Source organism: Mus pahari, chromosome 6 (genome assembly GCF_900095145.1).
Source record: "Mus pahari chromosome 6, PAHARI_EIJ_v1.1, whole genome shotgun sequence".
Lineage (NCBI taxonomy): Eukaryota > Metazoa > Chordata > Mammalia > Rodentia > Muridae > Mus > Mus pahari.
This window is the reverse complement of record NC_034595.1, coordinates 88,900,977-88,926,244: the sequence shown is the minus strand read 5'-3', so window position 1 is coordinate 88,926,244 and position 25,268 is coordinate 88,900,977. Positions and strand designations below refer to the sequence as shown.

Here is a 25,268-nt window from a genome sequence, read left to right as displayed (position 1 = left end):
ATGAAATTCTGTCTTAAAGACACAGAACAAAACAAAACAAAAATTAAAATAGTCAGTCGGGCATGGTGGCGCACGCCTTTAATTCCAGCACTTGGGAGGCAGAGGCAGTCGGATTTCTGAGTTCGAGGCCAGCCTGGTCTACAGAGTGAGTTCCAGGACAGCCAGGGCTACACAGAGAAACCCTGTCTCCAAAAACCAAAAGATAAAAGAAAGAAAGAAAAAAACAAAGAAAATAGTCTTGGATTCTGCACTGATTCTTAGCTTCAGTGAAGTACAGTTGTCTTGTGAAGTCATTTGTCCTCTGGCCCATCCATTTCTTTTTCTTTCTTTCTTTCTTTCTTTCTTTCTTTCTTTCTTTCTTTCTTTCTTTCTTTTCTTTTCTTTTTAAAAAAAGATTTATTTATTTATTTAATGCATATGAGTACATTGTAGCTGTGTTGATGGTTGTGAGCCATCATGTGGTTGCTGGGAATTTTTTGAATTCAGGACCTCTGCTCGCTTTGGTCAGCCCTGCTTGCTCTGGCTTAAAGATTTATTTATAGTGAGTGGGCAGGGGAGCAAGGCAGGGGAAGGGTATAGGGGACATTCGGGATAGCATTTGAAATGTAAATGAAGAAAATATCTAATAAAAAATTGAAAAAAAAATTTATTTATTACTATATGTAAGTACACTGTAGCTGTCTTCAGACACACCAGAAGAGGGCGTCAGATCTCATTACGGATGGTTGTGAGTCACTATGTGGTTGCTGGGATTTGAACTCAGGACCTTCGGAAGAGCAGTCAATGCTCTTAACCATGGAGCCATCTCACCAGCCCTGGGGCCCTTTTCTGAAGTGGGGTCTGTGAGGCATTTAAAGGCTTCCCTAACTCTTCCTCCCCACGGAATGCTTCTGCTGGCTCTTTGGCTCACACGGTTAAGGACTTCAGATCACTTACATTTTCCATTTGTTCTTGACCCAGCTCTGTTCTCTCCACAGTCCTCAGCTGCAAGGGAAACCCTGAACAACCAAGCAGGAGGCTCAGGTCCTGCACGGGGAGAGGGACATTACTGACTGTGGCACAGATGGACTGTTTATGAAAAGGAGGGAATAGAAGAGCAGTGGGCGCTCAGGGTGATGAGAACTGTCAGTGCTCTTGGTTGCTGGGAAGAGGGTCTGTTAGGAGTATGGCCGTCTGCAGGCCAGGGCCTAGGGGTACAGCGGGGAACTGACAGAAGAGGTTATGTGTCCCTTCTTGGGAAAGGTGTGGCCAGTAGCTAGTGTGTGTGCATGGAGTATACACAGGAACTCCATCCTGTGTGTGCATGGGCGTGACATCATGGAGCCGGGAGAGAGGCCTGGAGCACTAGCACCCTCCCTTGACAGCCAGAGGAAGAGCCAACCCTGTCAACGCTTGGAATCTTGGCCTTCGATCCCCGAGAACTATGAGATAACAGATTTTTCGGTCGAGTTAGGCATCGAGTTTGAGTTTGAGGTGTCTGTTACAGAGCTAGCAAAGGGACACACCCTAGTCAGAAAGAGAAGTCTGGGTGGACTAGGAGGTGAGGAAGGGCTTCCTAGAGAAGGTGGTGCTGTGTGGGGCCTTGAAGGATGGGTAGGAGTTTATGAGGTCGAGATGGATGCCCAGGGAGAACAACACTGTAAATGGAGACTGTAGAAAACAACCAGAGTGGGTGGTTACCCTGAGAATGCCAGCTATCGCTCGCTCAGCTCCCCTTAACCCCGGGCAGTGAAAACATTAGAGACTTAGACTTTACCAGCCAGATTTATAATGATAAATCTCCAACCCCAAAATGCCCGTGCAAAGAATACACAACTCATTTAATATAAATACAAGCTGCATGCCTAGATTGGGCAAAAATACCCTACACGACTGTACTGTCCATCTAAGAATTCCCTAGCTCCTTGCGGCTCCTCCAGGCCACATGGGTCTGCTCCATCTTCACCCTCTTCTTCCTCTGTCTTCTTCTCCCTTCATCCTCCCTCTCTTCTTCCCTTCTCCACCTCCTTCTCTCCCTTCTCTAAAACTTTCAGCTCTGCCTTTTCCTTCCATTGCCCAGTCACAGGCTCTAGCCTTATTTGACCAATTAATGTTTTACCTGACATCACCCGAGCGCTCTCCTCCTCACTGGGACACCCCTCTTGAGGGAGCAGGAAATACAAACAATCCACAACAGGCTTTTCTGTTTGTTTGTTTTTGGAACTCCCAACTCTAATCAAACATCTGGGACTGGAAAGTCCTTTACTCTAAGACAATGGAAACTGGACTTTCTCAGTGTGCATGTGTGTGTGTGTGTGTGTATGCATATGTGGGGGTGCATGTGTGCTCGTGGGTATTTGCATATGTGTGTGTGGGGAGGGCACAGTTCTCACCAGCAAAGAGTACTTACCTCCTGGAAGGAATGGCTGGGGGCGGGGTGTGGCATAGGCAGCAATAACCTGGTATTCATCAGGGTCTTAGACTTCTGAAGGAGTAGGTAGCTTTGTGCTGACCAGGGTCCCTCCCATGATCGCACAGGACACACATCCCCCAAGGACAGACAAACAAACACACCACTCTTGGTATAAGTACTTTATTTTAATTATAATAGTGCCACACCAAAACTACAGTAGCACAAAACACAATAATACAAAAAAATAGAGTCCCCAGCTCCAAACCCCATGTCCTTGTGCCTGCAGGGAAACTCCGGGCTTGAGAGGAGGGGTCTTTCTGAGGGCAGGTGCCCTTCCCGCTTCTGCCCTTCTCAAATCTCTGAAGGGGGTGGGGGTTGGGATGCTGCTTTGCGCCCATCCATCCCTAACCAGTCTTGGTCTTCCTGCCTTGGCTCCCTGTACACCCTGAGTAATGTCCATATGGCTGTACCCAGTTCAGGACCCTGTTTCTAGATACCAGTATCCAGGGCTACCGCTCTATGGGGAGGAAAGGCAACGGGACAGAAAGGGCAGATGACCCAGACCCAGAAGGTCCCCCTCTGTGCTGCACGGAACGGCTCCAGCACCTTCCTGCTTCCTTGTGTTACCTCTCCCCGAAGAGTCGAGACCCCGAATGTGTTTACAGGGACCAAGAACCTTGCCAGGCGCCTGCTTGTAGCTCCCAGCAAGCGGGCAGAGACCATATTGTCTCTGCGTCTTGGCCAAGGACTCCGGCTTCCAGGGGTGTGTGTGTGTGCGCGCGCGCTGTGTAGTGTGGGAGCATAGCCTGCCAGGGGCTGTGATGGGCACTAGGCTCCTCCCACACAGGTCACAAGAGCTTGCTCCCTGCAGGAGTCATGAGAACTGCGGTGAGCGCCACCTAGTGGGAGCCCACATATCTATTACGTGATGCTGTGGGTGGATGACGTTCCGCCGTTCCCTGGAGCCCAAAGGGGCTGGGAACCTTCCCGTCTTGGCCTGCTCTGCCTACAGCATCCACATCCAAAAAAACAGAGAGGGGGGAGGGGAAATCCCTCTAGCTACAAGGACTGAATTGATTCAATGCACGTGCCACGGGTGGCTGAAAGCCTAAGAGGTCAGCAGCTCCCGACACTGGACATCTATCTGGAATGGCTGTCCTGTAGGCAGGTTGGGGCGGTACCCTGGGGCTTCTGGGAGTGGGACTATGGTGTTGGCTTCTAGTCAGGACACTTGGGGGCTCCACAAGCCAGATGATGCCTCTTAGTGGGGCTCAGGGTCTGCAGCCTGGGGTAAGGCACTAGAGAAGGGGGTCCCAGGAGCCAGGCCAGGGCAACTACGGGCTACAGAGGTCGGGAGAGAGAACTGGGCTGGGTTTTTTTTTTTTTTCCCCTTTCCCTCGGCACAGAGGGTCAGTGAAGCCGACCACTTCAGAATGTCAGAATTGCTACAGAGAGGCAAAGGGTCCCAAGGCCAGAAGAGGTGGGACAAAAAAAAAAAAAAAAAAAAAAAAACAAAATAAGGACTTCAGGGTTCGTCTGATAGAATGTGATATAAGTCCCAACGGGCTCTATGCTTTAGTCTAGAGTGTTCGGGTGCCACGTTGTATGGAGGCCATTATTCTGCCTTTGTGCTGCCACCACTATCAATTTGGCTATCAGCCCATCTTTGTTGGGGTTCCCATGGTTGAACTCTTGGGACAGGACAGGTAAGCTGATAAGGTCGCACCCATAAACCAGGCCCTCCGGCTGGCCGCCCCCTCTGCCTGGGCCCCTACATCTCCTGATTGCACGGGTGACTGTAGAAGTCGTTATACCAGCAATGGGCTAAAGTAGTGCTCAAACTGGCAGCCTTCTCAGCAGCCTGGGGTCCCCTGGGGGTAAATTAGTGGGGTTTCCTTTGTCCACAGGTTGTTTAGAAAAAAGAGAACATAATAAATATACTAATCTTTTCTTTTTTTTTTTTTTAAAAAAAAGTGTTTTAAATGCATTTTCCCTGAAGATTTCCAGTGTATTCCATAATGCTTAAAAAATAGTCTCCCCAAAAATATATCTTTAAAGCATTTGACACAGTGGTATTGTGGTGTATCTGGCATTGGATATGGGCAGGGGGCCATGTCCCACTGCCATTGTCAGTGTGAGGCCCAGGGCTGGCAAGCCACCAGCTTGACACACCCAAAGGCCCGCGTAGCATCACGCACCGGTGTCCAGGATGCTGGAGCTTCACGGGGGGGGGTCAAATCTTGGCTTCGGGTGGTGAGGCTCCATCCATCACAGGCTTAGGATGGCTGGATACTCTCCAGGGTGGGGAAGGGGCCCTAGGCCTAGGGGCTAGGAGGAGGGCAGCAGCATGGCCCCACTGGGAGCCAGCTGCGGCCCCTTCCCTTTTTCTGTCCATGCTCTCTGCGCTTCAGCCCTTACCAGACTTCGCACTTGTGATGAGGGTTCATGGGAGAGCCAGGCGGGCAGCGATAGTGTTCTGAGAACTCCTTGGAGTTGGAGAGCGAGCCGATGACCCGGAAGCGAGAGGGGCTGTGCGGATCGGTGATGAGGCCTTCGTGGGAGCTCTCAGGTGTGCGAACGGAGCACCAGACCTGGGGAGAGAGTGGGGGGAGGGTAATGGAGGGAAGCTGGGGTCACTGTGGGGGCTAAAGCTGCTGGACTGGCCTCCTTATGACAGTAGCAGAATGAGCCAGGAGCGGGTGACATAAGGAGGCCAGAGGGCAGATATGCCCACAGGTGGTACCCGTCTCTGGCAGGGGTGTTTGACCCTCCAGCCAGAGCAAAGGTTCTGACCCTCCTGCACCTGGCTCCTGAGTCTAACAAACATTACTTGGAGGATTTGGTCCACAACGCTCCTCTGCTGGGAAGGACACTCTGCTTAACTGCCTGATAATGCCAGGCGCCAACAGAAGGCCCGTGGCTGGAGACACACTCAAGGACAACCCAGTTTCAGAAACTTCTAGAAGCAGGCATGATGGTACAAGTCCTTAGTTCCAGCACTAGGGAGGCAGAATGCAGACAGATCTCTGTGAATTTAAAGCCAGCCTGGGCTACACAGTGAGACTTTGTCTCAAGGAGAAAAAAAAAAAAGAGAGAGAAATTTCTAGAACCTAAATCTAGCAGGGATCTTGGATCACCTTGCTCTCTAATCTACAGGACCCGATTATTATTATTATTATTTTTTTTTGGTTTTTCGAGACAGGGTTTCTCTGTATATCCCTGGCTGTCCTGGAACTTACTTTGTAGACCAGGCTGGCCTCGAACTCAGAAGTGCCTCCCAAGTGCTGGGACTAAAGGCATGCGCCACCACCGCCCGGCTTGAGACAGCTTCTTATGTAGCCCAGGCTAGCCTCAAATTTTCTATGTAACCTGACCCTCTGATCCTCCTGTCTCTTTATCCCGAGTGCTGAGATTCTAGCCGTGTGCTGCCATGCCCTTTATGGCGAAGCAGTGTTGGGATGAAACTGGGGTCACCTTGCAGCAGGCACCCAGCTGGGCTGCATCTGCCCCACCAAGGTATCTCCCTCCATCCGTTTTATCTTTAGATCTTTGGTTTTATTTTTACATGCACGAGTGTTTTGCCTGACTGTGTAGCACATGTGTGCAGTGTCCTTAGAGGCCAGGAGAGGGTGTGTGGCCCCCCGGAAACCAGAGTTATGGATGTTTGTGAGCCACTATCGGGGTGTTGGGACCCAAACCAGGTCCTCTGTAAGTGCGGCAGCGCTGTAACCACTGAGCTATCTCTCCCCAGCATCCTTCATTTCAAGTTTAGTCCTTCCTTGCACCTCAGTACAGGGGCATTGGTCTCAACCTTCCTAAGGACAAGACCCTTAACACCTCATGGTGTGGTGACCGCCCACTATAAAACTGTTTTCATGGGCTGGAGAGATGGCTCAGCGGTTAAGAGCACTGACTGCTCTTCCAGAGGTCCTGAGTTCAAATCCCAGCAACCACATGGTGGGTCACAATCATCTGCAATGGGATCCGATGCCTTCTTCCAGAGTGTCTGAGGACAGCCACAGTGTACTTACATAAAAAAATAAAGTAAAATAAAGGCATTATCATCATTATTAAAAAAACTGTTTTCATTGCTACTTTATAACTTTGCCACTGCTATGAATCATAATGTAAGTCTCTGTGTTTTCTGATGGCCTTAGGTGATCCCTGTGAAAGGGTCATTTGACCCTCCCACCCACCAGAAGTTGTGACCCACAGGTTGAGAACCACTAGTAAGCAATGGGATGTCCCAAAGGCAGTCTAATGACTTAGGATGGTGCCATGTGGGAGGAATGGGCCTCTGGCTCTGAAGTTCTTGTACACCCCATGATGGGCCACACCGGCCTTTCCCTCCCCAGTGAGCTCACCTGTGCAAATCCCAGGAAGAAGAGCTGGTTGCTGGTGAGACCCAGGGTGGGCAGCGTCTGCTCAGCTCCGTTCTTCTTTACCCAGTTCTGGTACGCCTGCGAGGAGAGAGCACCGGAGTTTAGACATGACACCGCACCAGGGAGGGCGGCCACTGTGGAGGTCTAGGGGGAGAGGTGGGTGCCTGGGAGTCGGCTTCCTTCTGTGTCCCCATTCAAAAGGGGATGAATTCAACCCTGTGGCCTAAAACACACACTCAACCGTGCCAACTGCCAAATGTACGCTTTCTGCTCCAGCCTCTTTCCAGATGTGTGTATTTCAATGGTCCCAGTCAGATACCCAAGATGCATCTCAAACTCCACACGGGACAGATGACTATACTTAGAGCTTCCCCATCTTAGTCAATAGCCCTCCTCTCCCCCTCAGCTGCTCAAGCCCAAAGGCTAGATAGAACTCTACAGTCTTTGACTCCTTCAATCAAACCGAACCTCCCAGATCCCACCACGTCACCCTGCCCTGGCACCTCTTGTCTGGACAACCCCCAAACTGCTGTCTGACTGGTTACCCTGACTCAAGTCGAGCCTTCCCCAAGCGGAGGCTTCAGTGAGCCTTCCCAGGTGGTTGTGCCCGATTTCTTTGAGAGCTGGGACTGTAAACCATCCACAGCTTTGTGGGCGGAGTCCCTGCTGTACCCACTCAGCCACTCATTGTTTAAACTGGAGCCACAGATAACACAGGAATGACAAGCATGGCCTTGTTCCTCAGAACTATGGAAACAGTGGGAAGGCTGAATGTGGCTCTCGGGCTGTGGCCACAGCTCCTCCCTCTGCCCCCTGCCACCCACCTTCTAAAAATAATTATCAAAATTTCTTTTAGATGTATTTACTTTATGTGTCTGAGTGTTTTGCCTGCATGCATGGGTGTGAGCCATCCCGTGGGTGCAGGGAACCAAACCAGGACCTCTGGAAGAGCAGCCAGTGCCCTTAACTGCCGAGCCATCGCTCCAGCCGATTGTCCTCACTAAGAACCCTGTCTTCATGGCAGAAATGAAGCTCCCCCCTCAGCTGCGGGAGTTGGTATAGCTCTCATCCGGGATACTCGACAGCTCAGCACCCTCATTCTACTCTGCCCCCCCTTCTTCCTGTCCCTGAATGTACCAGGCTGGGGTCCACCTCAGGGCTTCTGCACCTGCTTTTCACGATGCCCCCAGCTTTTCTGTCTCTTTTTATAATTCAGGCAAGTCCGACCTCTGCAGGCCGTGGGGCTGTAAGCTCTGATGCTAATGATGCAGCCTGACACACAACTGTAAGCTCACTTAACACAGGAGGCTGTGTGTGTGTGTGACAAGGTCTCACCTAGTCCAGGCTGTCCTTGGTCTTGCTCACCATCATCAGGCCTGGTGTTTACAGAGTGCTGGGGATCAAACCCCGGGCTTCACACATGCTAGAAAGGGGCTCTACCAACGGAACTTCACTCGCAACCAGATTGTTTGTTTTGTTTTGTTTTTTAAAGATTTACTTATTATGTGTACTATGTTCTGCCTGCATGTACACCTGTACACCAGAAGAGGGCACCAGACCTCATTACAGATGGTTGTGAGCCACCAGATGGTTGCTAAGAACTGAACTCAAGGACCTTTGGAAAAGCAGCCAATTCTCTTAACTTCTGAGCCATCTCTCCAGCCCCAGATTGTTTTTGAAACCTAATTGTGTAGGGTTTTTTTGTTTGTTTGTTTCGTTTGTTTTTGTTCTGTTTTGAATTTCATGTGCATTGGTATTTTTGCCTGCATGTCTGTCTGTCTGTCTGTCTGAGGGTGTCAAGAGTCTCTGGAAATGGAGCTGTAGCAGGGCGGTGGTGGTGCACGCCTTAAATCCCAGCACTCGGGAGGCAGAGGCAGGCAGATTTCTGAATTTGAGGCCAGCCTGGTCTACAGAGTGAGTTGCTGGAAATGGAGCTGTGAGCTGTGAGCTGCCGTGTGGGTGCTGGGCATTGAACCTGAGTCCTCTGGAAGATCAGCCAGTGCTTTTAACTGCTGAGTTAGAAGCACCTCTGGGCTGGTGAGATGGGTCAGTGGGTAAGAGCACCCGACTGCTCTTCCGAAGGTCCGGAGTTCAAATCCCAGCAACCACATGGTGGTTCATAACCATCCGTAACAGGATCTGACGCCCTCTTCTGGAGTGTCTGAAGACAGCTACAGTGTACTTACATATAATAAATAAATAAATCTTAAAAAAAAAAAAAAAAAAAAAGCACCTCTGGCCCCCAACTGTGCAGTTCCCAAGCATGATGTTTGTTGGCAATAACATCATGTTGTAATGTCAAAAGGTCTCAGAGAGTCCTGACAGGCCATAATTCAAATGTTGGTCCTTCCACAAGGCCAGGCTTGGGCCCTTAAGCCATCGCTGGCCCTTTCACACAATCAATAGCAGACAGGCTCTCCCTTCTGTCACCAGGCTCCTCTTGTCTGACCTTGGCCTCCATGTATGTCACAGGCTGGGAGAGAGCAGCTCCCACCTGCCAGCTTCACTCTAGGGCCTCAGACACAGCACCGATGGGCAGAAGGCTCTCAATGTATGCCTGCCGACAGACAGAGGTTAGGCCAACTTTGACATACTTCTGAACTCAGTTCCTATGTCTGCAAAATGGAGATGCAATGCCAAGACCAAGTCCTGAGCCTGCTGGCGACCCGGAGCCTGCTCAAAGCACGGCCCCAGTAAACACTGCTTTTCTATTGCGTGTCTATTCCTACGGTCACAGCTAGGAAGATCCTCTGTACTGCCCTCTGCTAGAGCTATACCATTTCCCAGTCCATTTTCTCTTCTACCTAACTTAACTGACATCTCCGAGTGCCTCTCTGAGTCACCAGTGGGTCCAAGTAACCTGATTTTACCTTCCCAACGGCCTACCATTCAGCTGTTAACAGCTCTTAGTCACACAACTCAGGTGAATCATGCCAGTCCCAGGACTCGAACCAAGAACTCTATCAATGCCCCTGCTGCAGTGAACTCCACTGGTTCACGTTTGAACACTTGGTTGCCAGATGGTGCTGCTGACTGGAGAGGTTGTGAAATCTTTAGGAGGTGGCCTCTCACTGGAGGAAGTGGGTCATTGGGGGCGGGCCTCCAGGCTTACAGCCCAACCCACTTCCTGTGTGTTTTCTAAGTCCCGTCCCAGAGGGGATGTAACCAGTCAGCTCCCCACCCCCCAGTGACAGACTATATCCCCTCCTCCCGCTGCAAACCAGAACTAATCCATTGTTCCTTAAGTCACCAAGTATTTTCTCACAATGAAAAAAGTAGCCAATACAGGCCCTCTCCCACTCAGGCCCCCACTTCTGGAAGGAACAGCCAGGCTGTGCAGTGGGCCCGATCCTTCCCCGTGTTTCAGGAAGACAGGGTTCCAGCAGGAAGCCTTCTGTGGGCTGAGCTCCAAACTTCACGATTTTCGATTTTCACAGTGGGCACTCAGCCACTCCATCCAGCAAAGCCCAGGGGTGTGGAGCTTCTGTCCCGATCCTCTCTGCCGACGAGACACTTGAACAAACTCAGACCCAGGACAGAGCACACAGGGAGGGAATGTACCCGGTAGGCTGCTTTGAGTCCCCCGTTGTCAGCGATGTTCTCCCCGAGGGTGTGCCGACCGTTCACGGGCTCCCCGTTCACGCTGTAGTTGCTGTATTGCTGCACCATGCACTCCGTCTGCTGCTTGAACGCCTCCACAGACGAGTTCTTCCACCAGGGTCGGAGGTTCCCATCCTTGTCGTACTCCCGACCTATGGATGACGGAAGAGAGTGGTCACTCAAGGGACCTACTCATGCTCCTCTGGGGTATGTGGACGGGAGCGACTCATGGTAAGTTCAAGGGCACAGAGGACCAGGGCTGGCCTTTTGAAAAAAGATTTATTTATTTTATGTATATGAGTACACTATAGCTGTCTCCAAACACGCCAGAAGAGGGCATCGGATCTCATTACAGATGGTTGTGAGCCACCATGTGGTTGCTGGGAATTGAACTCAGGACCTTTGGAAGAGCAGTCAGTGCTCTTAACCACTGAGCCATCTCTCCAGCCCCAGGCTGGCTTTTAATACTGGCCCCTGACCCCAAGGAATAGATCCCCAGACAGGGCTGCCAGTGCCAGGACCATAGGAAGGACCCAGCCTTTTATTCTGGGCTATGGCATCCCCCAGGCTGGAGGCAATGCGTGGGATTCTGGTTGTTAGCTAATGATGAGGCCTGACTGCCATTTCTCTGACCAGATAAGTTTCTAGAATGGTAGAGGACTGTACACTCCCTGCCGAATACTACTGTGAACCTCTAAGCAAGAACGCTCTCCACGGGCAGGGGCTTCGGAGTAACAACCCCAGACCTTTTCACCGATACATGGAATCCTCACATTCGTGGTATAGATAAGAAAAGAGAGGCGTGAACATGTGAGGAGACCGGCTGAAGCTCATCCCACCAAGCTCTGAACACCAATGCCTCTGTATGACTCTCCTTAGAAATGAAGGGAAAGCTGGCTGGAAGCAGGCCGGTTCTGTCTGAATGCCCCCCCCCCCCAAGCAACCTGTACCTTGATCATCAAAAGCATGAGTCAGCTCGTGGCCCACAACGACACCAATGCCACCGAAGTTCAAGGCGCTGGAGAAGGAACGTACAAGTGAGGGTGAAGCCAGCTACGGGGACCCAAGACATAGCAGCGATCTGCAAGGGCTTCTGGGAATATGGCCCTTGGAGATAGCCGGAGGCTGGGCAGAATTAGCCACACTCAACTATGTCCTCTGGGGGCCAGGCATGTGTTTATGTCACTCAAGAGAGTTGGGTCTTAATACTTATGAACGGACGAAGAGGGTGGGGCCAGGCCAGTCTCTGACGAAGTGTCACACGGTAAATATCCAGCCTGAGATTCAAATCTAGGGCCATGACTTCCAAAGTCTGTCTTCAGGGGACACAGGCAGAAGAATGTCTGCTCTCCAGCTCCAGAGGGACCCTGACTCTGTGACATGCTCCTCCCACACCCTCTCTACAGAGCTAAGATAGGTCAGGAGGGGAGGGCCGGGGCCACAAAAGCCGCTTCCCAACTCCAGGTCTTGTAGGTCTGGGCACCAATGGCTCAAGGAGACCGGCCGGCCGATTAAGTAGTCAGCTATGGGCTCTGGGCCAGACTGGACTAGGGTTGCTGAGGCTGGGGAGTGGTTGGGTTAAGACATAACCTACTTGGGTGAAGAGCGGGTATAAAATGGCGCCTGCAGTATTCCAGCTGGAAACACAATCTCGTTCTTGGTGGGCGAGTAGTAAGCATTCACCATGGGTGGCGTCATACTCCACCTGCAAGCCACAAGCACATGTGAGATATCGGGCAAACCTGCTGAAAGGGAGGGGGCGTGGCTTAGAGACCATGGTCTGGAATCTGAGCTGGGCATGGTGCACTTTAAGAGGCAGAGGCAGGTGGATCTCTGTGAGTTTGAGGCCCATCCAGTCTACAGAGCGAGTTCCAGGACAGCCAGAGAGCTACATCATAGGGACAATCTGTCTCAAACAAACAAATGTGGCTTCTGGGAGCTGAGGGATATGGGTCAGAGTGGAAGAGTGTTTGTTTAAGATGTACAAAGCCCTGGATTCAATTCCCAACACTGTGTAAAACAGATGGCAGTGCACGTTGTAATGCAGGCAAGAGGGAACAGAAGGACCAAGAGTTCAAGGTCATTGCCATCCCATCCTTACCTCACACATCTGAGCGCCAGACTCAAGATGCTTCTATCAGCAGCTCTCAAATGCTTACCAAGGCTGCCCTCAAAGGCGCTCTACCAAAAACCAGGTCCACAGAAGCTGCCTGAAATGCTGTCACTGAAGATGTGGAGGCAGAGGCAGGCGGATTTCTGAGTTCAGGGCCAGCCTGGTCTAATACAGAGCGAGTTCTAGAACAGCCAGGGCTACACAGAGAAACCTTGTCTTGAAAAAACAAAAGCAAAGATGTGGAGACAGGAGGATCAGGAGTTCAAAGTCCTCCTCAGCTGTGTAATGAGTTCAAGGCCAACGTGGGTGACATGAACTTGTGTTTCAAACCCCATCCACCCGCCCCCAGAAAAAAACCACCACCATCACCATCACCAACAACAACAACAAAAAAAACAAAACGGGCAGGGGGCAGGTGACTGGGGAGCTGGCTCAGTGATGTGGAGCTAGCTAGCTAGACTAGTGACTCTGGGTTCAAGGAGGCCCTGCCTCAGCAGGGTGTACACTAACGGAGGAAGATTCTTCTGATGCTTCCGTCTCCCATCTACCCCTGTGAGTGCCACACATGCAAACAAGCACACATGTGCAAACAAACAAACCAAGCCAGAAAAACCCCACACTCCAGAAACAACCCTCAAAACCCAGACCGACAAGCCATGCTCACTCTCTGAACGTCCCCGAGATGCCCACTAAGCCCAGCCCCCACAGCACAAGCCTCCTGCTCTGCCACCCGGTGGGCCACGCCCACAAAGCACATGAGGGTTCTTATCCCGTTTCCTTTCCAGAGTGGCTGACAAACCACAGGCATGTGCGCACAGACACTGAACATTTTCTTGCGGATGGGTGGGGTGAGCTCACCATCTCTGGGAAAACAACTGATGTCATCTGTTACCCATGACAAGAATGTGCGGTTTCAAAATAATCTTGGGGTGGGCTGAGATGGCTCAGTGACTAAGAGCACACTGGCTGCCCTTCCAGAGGACCTGGGTTCAGGTCCCAGCTGCCATATGGCAGCCCGTAAATCCGGTCCCAGGGGATCTGATGCCCTCTTCTGGTCAGAGGAACTGCATGCATGTGGTAGACATACATACATAAAATACATACATATATAAAGTAGATAAAAATCTTTGTCTTTCTTTCATTCTTCCCCCACCCCCCTGAAACAGAGTTTCTCTGTGCTGCCCTAGGTCTTGGAAGTCTCTATAGATCAGGCTGGCCTGGAACTCACAAAGATTTGCCTGCCTCTGCCTCCACAGTGCTGGGATTAAAGGCATAAGCCACCACCACACAGCTAATTTTTTTTTTATTATAAAAGGAATAGTAATGTGTACAAGTATTAGAATATGCACAACTATTAAAGTCTTCCCTTTTCCTGCCGGGCATGGTGGAGTAACTTTTTATTCCTGTACTCTGAAGGCCAAGGTGGGCGGATCTCTGTGAGTTTGAAGCCAGCCTGGTCTAGCTGGAGTGAGTTCCAGGACAGCCAAAGCTAGGTAGAAGAGACCCTGGCCCAAAAATCCAAAAGAAAAACCACGACCAACAGAAACCTTCCCGCTTCCTAACTGTCTGTCTGTGTAAGGCTGGCTTTTCTATATATACCCGTAAACAGACTGGTACAGCGGATGATATAGAGGCAGACGTGAGAACCCAGCTGCCTGCTAAACCAGAAATAAAGAAAGCTGAGGAGGTTGGGGTAGAGAAAGGCTGATTCCACCCCCAGAGGGGGTCTTGAAAACATTAAACCAATACCTCTGTTTTTATCATCCACTCAATTACCTACCTACCTATAAAAGATTCGTAATGTGGGACCTAGAGAGATGGCTCAGCAGTTAAGAGCGCTTTTTTGTTTGTTTTCTTTACTTTCTTTTTTTGTTTTGTAAAATTTTTGTTTTGTTTTTTCCAAACTTAGGAACTCACTCTGAAGACCAGGTTGGCCTCGAACTCACAGAGATCCGCCTGCCTCTGCCTCCCGAATGCTGGGATTAGAGGTGTGCACCACCACTGCTGGCTGCACTTGTTGCTCTGGCAGAGGACCTGGGTTTAGTTCTCATCACCATTTGGCAGCTCACAACCATCTGTGTCTCTAGTTCCAGAGTATCCGAGCCCTCTTCTGACCTCTGTGGGCACCAGGCATGCACACGGTGACAAACAGAAAGGCAGACACAACACTCATCTATGTCATTAAAAACATTTTTTAAAACCGTATTTTGTGTGTGTGTGTGTGTGTGTGTGCGCGCGCGCACGTGTTTGTCTGCCTGTGAGTATGTACAGGTGTCTGCAAAGGCCAAAGGTGCTAAGAACTCTATTTCAGTCTGCTAGAGAAGCTATTCTCTCTCTCTCTCTCTCTCTCTCTCTCTCTCTCTCTCTCTCTCTCTCTCTCTCATCTCTCCTGTCCTCACTAGAGAGAAAGGGAGAGAGATATGTGGTCTCACTATGTCACAGAGATCCCTCAACCCGAGTGTTTGGGTTAAAGGCATGTGTCATCATGCCCGGCACATAAAAATATTTTTGAGAAGACACGAATTTTATCAACTTTTCATAAAACCAATAGAATGCATGTTTTAGGAGCTTTTGGGGGGCGTCTGGCTGTTTTTGTTTTGGTGACTATGGTTCATGTCTTCAGGGCTGGCCTGGAATTCACCATGTTGCAGGAGGTGACCTCTCTGTCCCTAACTTGCTTCATCTCCTAAGTTCTGAAGCCGCAGGGGTGCCAAGGGCCGAGCATGCCAGGCAAGCACCCCACCGCCCAATCCATGACCGAAGATCTGAGGATGGTAGTCATGTTTTAAGTCTATGGAAGGGTTCTAAGACCAAAAGGATTGTAACTACTCATATAACGCGAATCAAATCAGCGTTTTCCTGGTGCAGAGGGGAGAGCCAAAGAAGAATAGAAAAAGAGAAACGACATTTGTCGCATGTGCCCTGTGGCTCTGTCTCCTCCTGGTGAGCACCACAGAAAAGATTTTGCTGGCTGTCATGAAGCTGTGTAAAGATACCACACTAGAGATTTACCACATCTATAGCCAAACACATTCATGGGTGCCTAACAACAGTTAGGTGAATGACTAAAAGAAGTCAAATTTAAAAATTCAGATGAGGCTGGGTGGTGGTGGCACACGCCTTTAACCCAGCACTTGGGAGGAGGCAGAGGCAGGCAAATTTCTGAGTTCGAGGCCAGCCTGGTCTATAAAGTAAGCTCCATGACAGCCAGAGAAACCCTGTCTCAAAAAAAAAAATTCAGATGAATTGGCAGCCCTGCCTGTGCAATATTATGAAACTATAACAGCCCATCTTGTGCTTGAGGAATTACCATTGAAGATGGGCTGCTTAGAGGAAACAGGTGTCTGAATCTCCTGTCCACAAGAGGGCGCCAGAGGCAAAGGGGCGTTGTCATCGCCTAGGCTACGAATTCTGAAAAAAAACGTTTTTGGAGTCAGAAAGTTAATCTGAGGAACAATGCTGAGCTGAGAGGGTGTCTGACTTTTCTAAAGAGATTTTGTTTGTTTGTTTGTTTGTTTGTTTGGTGTTGTTTTTGTTTTGCGACCAGGGCACAGAACCCAGAGCTTCATTCACACCAGGTAATTCTCTACTCACAAGTATAATATACATGCTTAGCTAGAGCGAGCCTGTCTGTCTGTCTGTCTGTCTGTCTGTCTGTCTGTCTGTCTGTCCTATCTATCTATCTATCTATCTATCTTGCTATCTAGCTAGCTATCTGTGTTTGCGTGTGGTGCATGCTTGAGTGTTATTTGTGAGTGGGACATATGCACATGTGTGCATATGTGCACATATGTGTGCAGAGGCTGGAGGTCATTGTTGAGTGCCTTCCTCTATTGCTGTCCATCTCAATTTCTTGAGACAAGATCTCTCATAGTACCTGGAGCTTGCCAGCTTGGCTAGGCCAGCAGATGGGACAAGCCCTGGGGATCTTGTCTCCTCGAGGTGACAGATCATAGGGCCTCCATACTTCTATAGCAAGCACTTCCTTTTTTTACTAAATAAAATACTAACACACCCAAAGCTGTGTGCAGCAGCATGTGCCCATGAGGCACTGTGGACGCTGAGGCAGGAGGACCAGTGGAGCTCAGGAGTTCAAGGCAATCCTGGACAACATGTTAAAACCCCATCCTCAAAAACAGTGAAAGATGGACACTGGGTCTCAGTCCGCTGATTTAAGAGGCTCTGGGGTTTGTTTGCACGGTTGGGGATCAAGTCTAGATCTTTGCAGATGAAAGGCAAGCAACTGGGCCACACCTGGCACCAAGGTTGCATCTATGAAAAAGGCCCTTGAGTGCTACTGCTGCGGTACAGTATGGTTCAGCAGTTCCAGTGGCTGGGGCCCATCCGGAACCTTCTTCAAACCCCTATGGAAAAGCCACCACTTTCGTTCATGGGGAATTGAGGACCACATGGGGGCCCTGCCCAGTGATCCAAGACCAAGATTTTCCTTCCCACGGGCAAGAAGGAGACGCAAGCTCTGATGGCTGCTGAGTCAGCAGGGCTGCGGCAGGAAGCCAGCCAGCTCTGTTCATCTCCGGGGTGCTGACCACTCTGCTAGCAGGCCAAGTGAGGGGTGGTGCTGACCCACCCGCCCCCAGCCAGGAACCTTGCTGGCCAGAGAGCCACCTCCAACCCTCGGAGGGTGCTTAGAACACCTGCATCTGGCTCAGGCAATCGAGCAATGAAGCCAAGTGCCCCGTGCCCCCACCTCAGGTCGCCCTGGGTCTCCCGGGATGCAGGAGCCCACACCTTGGGGAACTCACTGGTCTCTGTTGGGGGCTTTTCTGAGCTGCTCGGCTGTGACCCTCCAGGAGAAGTTGAAAAAGCGCATGGCGTTCTCAAAGTAGAGATCGGGAACTGCTGTGTACTGAGGAAATAAAGCAGGGTCTCGTGTCGGAGAACAGTTAGGCTGGGAACCTTCTAGAACCGTGAGAACTCAGGCCTCACAAGGCCAGAGAGTGGACTGGAGGGCTCAGGTTCTCTCTTTGCCTTGACTCCTCCCCCCCTCCCCCCGAGACAGGGTTTCTCTGTGTAGCCCTGGCTGTCCTGGAACTCGTTCTGTAGACCAGGCTGGCCTCGAACTCAGAAATCCACCTGCCTCTGCCTACCAAATGTTGGGATTAAAGGCATGCGCCACCACTGCCCTGGCTTGACCCTCCCTCTCAAAGACACTCTAGAACTGTTACCCAAGAGTGCCTGAGAGGTCATGGTGCTGTGTGCCACCCTAATATAGCACCTGGGACTTTAGCAAGGCTATGTCCAGTGTTGACAGACATATCCTATGCCTGTCCAAGCCAATATGGTCAGTTTTTTTTAAAAAAGATTTATTTTATGTGAGTATACTGTGGTTCTCTTCAGACACACCAGAAGAGGGCATGGGATCCCATTACAGATGGTTGTGAGCTAGCCTGGACTACGGAAGACCCCGTCCCTGAGCCAGCAAAAAAATAAAAATTAACTTAACTAAATAGCTTCCTGTGGGCCTGGAGCTGGACTCTATCTCAGAAGTGTTGTGGTATGCAGCCTTGTACACCCCACAACACCAGCTCCACCCTCAGACACCCTTCAGCACCCAGCCTGGCTTCTTTGTCCCCTGCTCAGATGCATTTCTGGCAGATGATTTGCTGACAGTTCCAAGCAATTGGCAGGGGCTCCCACAATTCACCCTGGAGGCATTTTCTAAGGAAGAGAGGAGCGTGGGGTGGGGGTGGCATGGGGGCAGGAGGATGTCCGGGAGCAGCAGCAGCAGGTGAGGGGACAACCTTGCTCACTCAGGCTTTAGGGTCGCTAATTCTCCCTGTGCCTTTGAAGATCAACTTTGTTCATTTCTTCAAAGTAGTATGCTACTGTACACTGGGTGTGACAGGGTGGCCACGCAAACCAGGAGCCTGACCTGTAGAAGGACAGCAACTGCCCAATGTAGGTGCTGAAAACCCAACTGTGGTCCTCTGTAAGAGCAGTATGTGCTCTGGACCACAGAGCCAGCTCTCCAGTACCTCCCTTATTCTTTGGACCTGTCTGTCTGTCTGTCTGTCTGTCTGTCTGTCTGTCTGTCTGTCTGTCTGTCTGTCAGTCTGAGATAGGGTCTACCTTTATAGTCTAGGCTGACCGTGAATTTGCCAAGTAGCCAGAGCTGGCCTTGAACCCTGTTCCTCCCGCCCCAGCTTTTGGAGTGCTAGGATCAGAGATGCACGTTGTCCTGTCTGATACTCCCCTCCCCTGCCCCCCCATCCTTTTTTCTGTCCCATGGAGTTGGGGTCCCTCCCTGGAGCTGGCCATTCCTAGTGAGGTACAGAGCTTATGTTCCAGTAATAACCACCAAACAATGGCTGACGGTGGCTCTGGGGAGACAGGGGCTCCCACTGACCCAGGAACACAAAGGAGCAGGGGAACCTTCCTCATGCCCATATCCCTAAACCTCACCCCCCATCATGTTGGTACAGGCTGAGAGCCACCACCCTGGCCTTTCCTCACATGGGCATCGGGGAGTCTGAGGGGCAGGTGGAAGCCACGTACGTCATTGAAGACTTTGTCCAGCTCCTTGGGGTCCATGATGAAGTTGGGATAGCCTATCATGTTGTAGATAGCATCCGCCTGGACAGGAGGGATTGGAGTCAGTCAGTGTCAACTGATGCTGGCCAAGCCTGCCCCAGCTCTGTGGGGTCCAGCTCAGGGTCCATGCCAAGGAGAGCCAGGGCTAGCCTCCCGCCTCTTTAAGGATTCTACATCTTTTTCCTGGAAGGAGTCTGGTAAATTCTGATGAAATGTCATTTCCCGCAGACGAGCATCATGGTTTGGATGTGTCCCCGCCCTGTGCATTTTATGCACTGTCACTGAATTCTGAGCAGAACAGTGCTTAGAGGTGACTGGGTCACACAGCCTTCCTTGGTCCTCATGAATGACAGCCACAGTTGCAGGAATGAGTGAGGATGGGGGTTACTTACCACAGGAGCTGGCTCTTATGAAAGGGTTGGTCTAGCCTAGCCCCTTCCGGGGTGTGCATGCCCCTCGCCCTTCCCCCCACACCCTTCTGCTATGAGATGTCTCCTGACACCACGCCACTGGAGGCTTCAGGATGCCCTGGGTCCCACCAGAGTGACAGGGCCCAATGGCATCCACACATATGCTCACCGTCAGAGTCCCTCCCACCCACTTTCCTCCTGCAGACTCAGCTTTGATTCTAGACTGGCAGCCTAGGGCCTTGTGAACCGCCAGGTAGCCTCACCTTTTCCTTGGCTGATCTCCGAGTCTCTTCATCCATCCATTTCAGGGTGCTCAGACTCTCCTCAAACGCCTTCTTGATCTCCATGATGATCTCACTGGCCTGAGGGACGGATGTCACACCAGTAAGGGCTGGGCTCCGGCATCACCAGGAGCCCTGTGCCTAAGGACACTGGCAGTCATTGCTGAGTCAGGAGAATTCACGTTTCCTGCCTGTCCCCTCCTTTCACAATCCTCCCACTAACAGGACTGGGGTTAAGATGAAGCAGACTTTCAGGAAGTCGACAAAGTCTCTGTTGCAGGATTTCCCAGCGCCTCTAACGGGGATGGCGATTCCTTCTGAGAATCCATAGCCTTCCCCAGATGGACCGGAGCAAAGAAATCATTTGAAATGGAATGAGGTTTGAGATCTAGGAACTGTTTCGGAAGCACGGTTTCTAAAAGGTTGTGATCACTCTGGAAATGAACGGTAGTCGCTCTGGAGGGCAGCTATGTCATGGCCAGACCTGGAGGTCAGAGACAGGTTGGAAAAGAGGACAGAGGCACCCCAGAGCGATGGGGGTGATGTGCTGAAGGCAGAGAGCCCTTGACTCCGGCTGGAATCTGTGTTAACTGCAGACTGACATCATCTCTATGCAGTCAGCGTTATTAGTGACCACAACTGGGGCTGGGGCTCAATTGGCGGGGTGCTTGCCTAGTATGTGTGGGGCCCTGGGTTCGATCCCCAGCACCCCTAAACACGGGAGGCACGTACTATGTTCTTGCTGTCTTCCGCAAAGGTTGCTTTCACAAACATGGGTCCCAGGGCAAAACCCAGGTTGCTCTCCGTATCACTCACGCAAAACTTCCAGCGGGGAAGACAGGTCTGGAAAACATAGACACGGCTGTCAGTGGGGCACACACGTGACTGTCCATCGGCTGAGCCCTCCTCCCCACTTTCCCTCCAGGAACTGTGCCGTTAGAGGCCTGCTTTCTCCTGGCGCTTCAGAGCTACGTTTTCTGACCCAGCAGAGGCTAATTTAGGCACTGAACGCAGAAGACTCAGGCCTAGGGATATAGTTCAGTGACAGAGCGCTTGCCTGACATGCAGGAGGCTGTAGATTCTGTCACCAGTACTGAAGGGAAAAAAAGACAGGCATGGTGGCCTTGAGTTGGTGACTCGAGGTTTGAGAGTAGCCTGGGCTATAGAGTAAGACTTCCCTTTCTCTCTTCAGCATGGTCCCAAAAGGCCTGGGGATGTAGCTGAGTGAGAGTACGGGATGCAAGGGGACCTGGGTTCATGTCCCAGCTTCACATAATGCTAGGTGTGGGGCTGGGTATGGTGGCATATGCCATTAATCCCAGCACTCGGGAGACAGAGGCAGCTAGATCTCTGTGTGTTTGAGGTCAGCATGGTCCATACAGTGTGCTTCAAGCTAATCAGAGCTACAGAATAAGACCCTGTCTTACACACAGACAGACACACAAACACGTACACACTTGAGCAAGGTGGTGTACATTTGTAATCCCAGCACTGGAGAAGTAGAGGCAGAAGGATCAGGAGTTCAAGGCCACCCTTTTCAGATACACTAAGTTCAAGCCTTGCCTGAGCTACTTGAGATCCTATCTCAAACACACACACACACACATACACACACACACACACACACACACCCCTAAAAACAAAACCAAGATAAATTTCCCTCCAGGGAGCAAGTGAGGGCAGGTGAAAGGGGTGTGGTTAGAGTAGGAAGTCAGTCACTAGCCCACCCACTAGTCCCCAGCCTCTTAGCATAGCCCCACCTCCTCCTGCCTCCCAGAGGATGCAGGGAACATCTACTTGAACAGAATGGGAAGTTCCCAGGGGGGGCCAGGACCCCACCCTGCTGCAGCCTCCTGGAGAGGCCACAGCTCCGGGACAGCAGAAGTCCTCTTTCTTCTCATGAGGCCTCATGTCCACAGGCTGCCTGACCAGCCTACACTGCAGACAAGCTGGTGACTGTCACAGAGATCTGACTGAAGCCCTGGGAAGCCTCGCTCCCACTAGCCTCTGCATGGCAGCCCCGGCGGACAGTGTGACCACACACGGGCACCCTACAAAAACAACTGCTGCTGTAGGGTCCTCTTCATCCTGGAGAGCTGGCAGTAACAGCCTCTCACACTCCAGAAAGCCTAATTCATATCAGTCCCAGACCGATCACAAATGCCCATCGCAGGCAGATGGGTGATCAATATGTGGGCTTCCCTACAGCAACATGTGGATAATAATCAAAACAGCGAAGTCTTCCTCCTCCTCTTCTTGTTTTGTTTTGTTTTGTTTGAGGCAGGGTTTTACCATATAGCACTGGCTATCCTGGAAAACTCTCTCTGTAGACCAGGCTGGCCACAAATTTACTGTCTCTGCCTCCCGAGTGCTGGGATTAAAGGTGCGTACCATCACTACGTCACCAAAATACAGGGTTTTCATATGTGATACATCAGTGGACACAGCAAGGAACAAGAGGCCAGCCTGGGCTACATGAGACCCTGTCTCAAGAAAAGACAAAGAGGGCCGGGGAGACGGCTCAGTGGGTAAAAGGGCTTGTTGCACAAGTCTGATGACCTAAGTTCAATTCTCAAAACCCACCATAGAACTGACCCTGAAAGTTGTCCTCTGACCTTCACACACACTGTTGTATACATCCATACCACCCCCCATTCTCTTACACACACACACACACACACACACACACACACACACGCACGCACGCTTACACACACACTCACACACACGCACGCTTACACACACACTCACACACATACACACACGCATGCACGCTCACACGCACACACACTCGCGTGCACGCTCACACACGCATGCACGCTCACACGCGCACACACACTCGCATGCACGCTCACACACACACATAGTAAACCAAGAGAAAAACAGTGGCCCCCACGTGAGGATCACATGTCACACAAGGGAAGCAGCCATCGATAAAGCGAAGGGTCTATAAACCACCTTTGCTCCCGATCCCTTTCGTTGCTAAGATACCTCTTTGCTCTTTGGCTCGGTGTGCTTACATTCTGCTCACTTCCTGCTGGCTCATGTCCCCTCCTGGGCCCCCACGGACAGCAACTCCTCCCCCCACCCCTGTGGCCCCCCTCCTGTGTCTCTCTTCAATCTCCTCCCTTAGGAGACCCACAGCCACAGCTGCAACGGAATCACAGTCTCCCTCATCCCCGCCCATGCGCAGTGTGCATGGCAGCACGCTCACCTTCTTTGTCCCGTACATAACCTCCATGAACTTCTCGCCGGCATCCTGAAAGCGCTGGTCCAGGAACGAGCTTGTTTTCCGTACCAGGTTCCACATCATGTAGTTGTTGAGCAGGCTGTGGTGACAGAACCAGAGTTCAGAGACCACCTGGGTAGCGTTCAAACTCCATTTCTGCCCTAGGCTCTCCTCCAGCCTGCCCATACAGCTGCTTACTGCCCTCAAAGCACAGGGAACATAAGCTCTTGAGGGTCAAGCCCAGCTCTTCCACCATGAAAAACCTTTGGTATTTAATGCAATTGCTTGTATGCCATTGGTATTCAATAAATGTCATTGCTTGGTGACTCCATCCCCGCTAGACTCAAGGTTCCATGGTTGGCAGCTCCTTCTGCCCCATCCCCAGGGTACAGGAAACCTATCTGTGGCTGCTGCTGTGCCTGCAGACCTCACCTCTGACCACTTAATCTAACTACTTGCCAAGAGAAAGATAAACAAAAATGTATACTCAATGGAATACTACTAAGTCAGGAAAAATGTCTGCAGCGTTGTGATCTTGTGAGGGAAGATGATAAAGGCCATGGGTAAAACGTCCGGTCTTGTTCACAGAGGGATGTCACAGATCAGGAAACGCTTATGTATATGCATAGGAGCTCCTTTTTTTGGTTTTTCGAGACAGGGTTTCTCTGTGTAGCCCTGGCTGTCCTGGAACTCACTCTGTAGACCAGGCTGGCCTCGAACTCAGAAATCCGCCTGCCTCTGCCTCTCTGCCTCCCAAGTGCTGGGATTAAAGGCGTGCGCCACCACGCCTGGCTTAGGAGCTCCTTTTTAAAAAAAGATTTAAGTGCTCTATCTGCAGATACACCTACATGCCAGAAGAGGGCATCAGATCCTATTATAGATGGTTGTGAGCCACCATNTGGTTGCTGGGAGTTGAACTCAGGACCTCTAGAAGACTGACCAGTGCTCTTAATTGCTGAGCCATCGCTCCAGCTGCTAGGAGCTCCTTTTTTTCCCTTACACATTAAAACATTTCCGTCTTTAAAATCTAAAAAGTGTCCCTGAGTATTAACTGAAACTGGTACCCAGTATTTACTGGGTCTCAGGACTGGCCAGGACTTCCTTCTCTTAACTCTCTACCTCTCACAGCCTCGCTGTATGGTGGGAGAGGACCCAGGGGAAGGGTGAGAGGAGGAACTGGGATTCGAACCTGTAGTCAGAACCAGGAGCTTCATGCAGAAGCCCACCCAGGACTCTTTTTCTGAGTCTGAATGTCACTTGTCCCCACCCGGCCTGAGGGTGGGGCTGCCATCGAGGAAGCCATCCCAAACCACCTTGTTCCCGTAGCACCTGTGTGTCCCGTTACCATTTGTCCGTGTTGTTGATGAGGGTAGAGACTTGTCTCAAGTATTCCTTGTCGTAGACCACAATTGGCTCAGACTCATTGATCTCCACTGGGTAAAAAATGGTGTTCAGGAAAGGTAACCAGTTGATGGCTGGTGCCAAGGTCTGCAAGGGAAGAGGGTAGTGTGAGGGTGGCCAGGACACTTCTACCTCAGCCCATGTCTCCGGCCATTCCTCAGAAGGCTTCGTGGCTTTCTAAGGGCAGGTATGATGTTGTCCTGCCAGAGCGCAAGGCAGAGAGCGCCAGGACCGGCCTGCTGGCCAGAGTGTCTGTCTGCAGCAGTTTAAGGAGCCGGTGACAAAACCTCATCTAAAGGGTTAGAGAGGTAGGTGACCCAAGTTTGGTTCCTAGCATTCACGTCAGGAAGCCCACAACCACCTGTAACTCTAGTTCCAGGAGATCCAACACCTTCTGGCTTCTGTGGGGCATCTGCACATCCATCCATGTACATATCTTGAAACACACATACACAGGACTAAAAACTTAAAAAAAAAAAAAATAAGAGAGAGATCTCATTTCAAAGCTGGTACAGCGGAAGCCAGCACTCAGGAGGCAGAGGCAGACAGATTTCTGTGAGTCTGAGGCCAGCCTGGTCTACATAGCGTGATCCAGGCCAGCCAGAGCTACACAGTGAGAGCCTGTCTCAAAATAAGTAAATAATAATAATAAAAAAAATGGGGATAATTGTGCCTTTTCTTTGGGCAGGACTATTTGGAATTATATGCAAGAATCTTTTCCAATACACGTGCCACACACATGGGCTTGATGGCTACCACTGAGACTTGTAATTTCCTTGTATAGTCCCACTTTAAAAAAAAAAAAAAAAAAAAAAAAAAAGCAGCCGGGCGTGGTGGCGCACGCCTTTAATCCCAGCACTCGGAAGGCAGAGGCAGGCGGATTTCTGAGTTCGAGGCCAGCCTGGTCT

At 50.9% G+C, this 25,268-nt stretch overlaps 1 protein-coding gene across 2 annotated transcripts in view; it reads right to left on the bottom strand.

The window, feature by feature from the left end:
* Nucleotides 1-3,952: 3,952 nt before the first annotated feature.
* Nucleotides 3,953-25,268, bottom strand: part of Ece1 (endothelin converting enzyme 1) — a 95,740-nt gene continuing 74,424 nt past the window's right edge. Inside the window, exons 9-19 of one of the 2 annotated variants that reach the window (XM_021199513.2) lie at nt 24,305-24,447; nt 22,945-23,059; nt 20,463-20,573; nt 19,713-19,811; nt 19,004-19,081; nt 17,251-17,354; nt 11,969-12,079; nt 11,325-11,392; nt 10,336-10,526; nt 6,757-6,852; nt 3,953-4,983 (exon numbers count right to left, since the gene is read on the bottom strand). In XM_021199513.2, coding sequence (XP_021055172.1) covers nt 4,807-4,983; nt 6,757-6,852; nt 10,336-10,526; nt 11,325-11,392; nt 11,969-12,079; nt 17,251-17,354; nt 19,004-19,081; nt 19,713-19,811; nt 20,463-20,573; nt 22,945-23,059; nt 24,305-24,447 — 1,293 coding nt within the window. In that variant the 3' untranslated portion in view covers nt 3,953-4,806. The remainder of the gene's footprint in view (nt 4,984-6,756; nt 6,853-10,335; nt 10,527-11,324; nt 11,393-11,968; nt 12,080-17,250; nt 17,355-19,003; nt 19,082-19,712; nt 19,812-20,462; nt 20,574-22,944; nt 23,060-24,304; nt 24,448-25,268) is intronic. The other variant, XM_029539613.1, reaches the window with a different exon arrangement.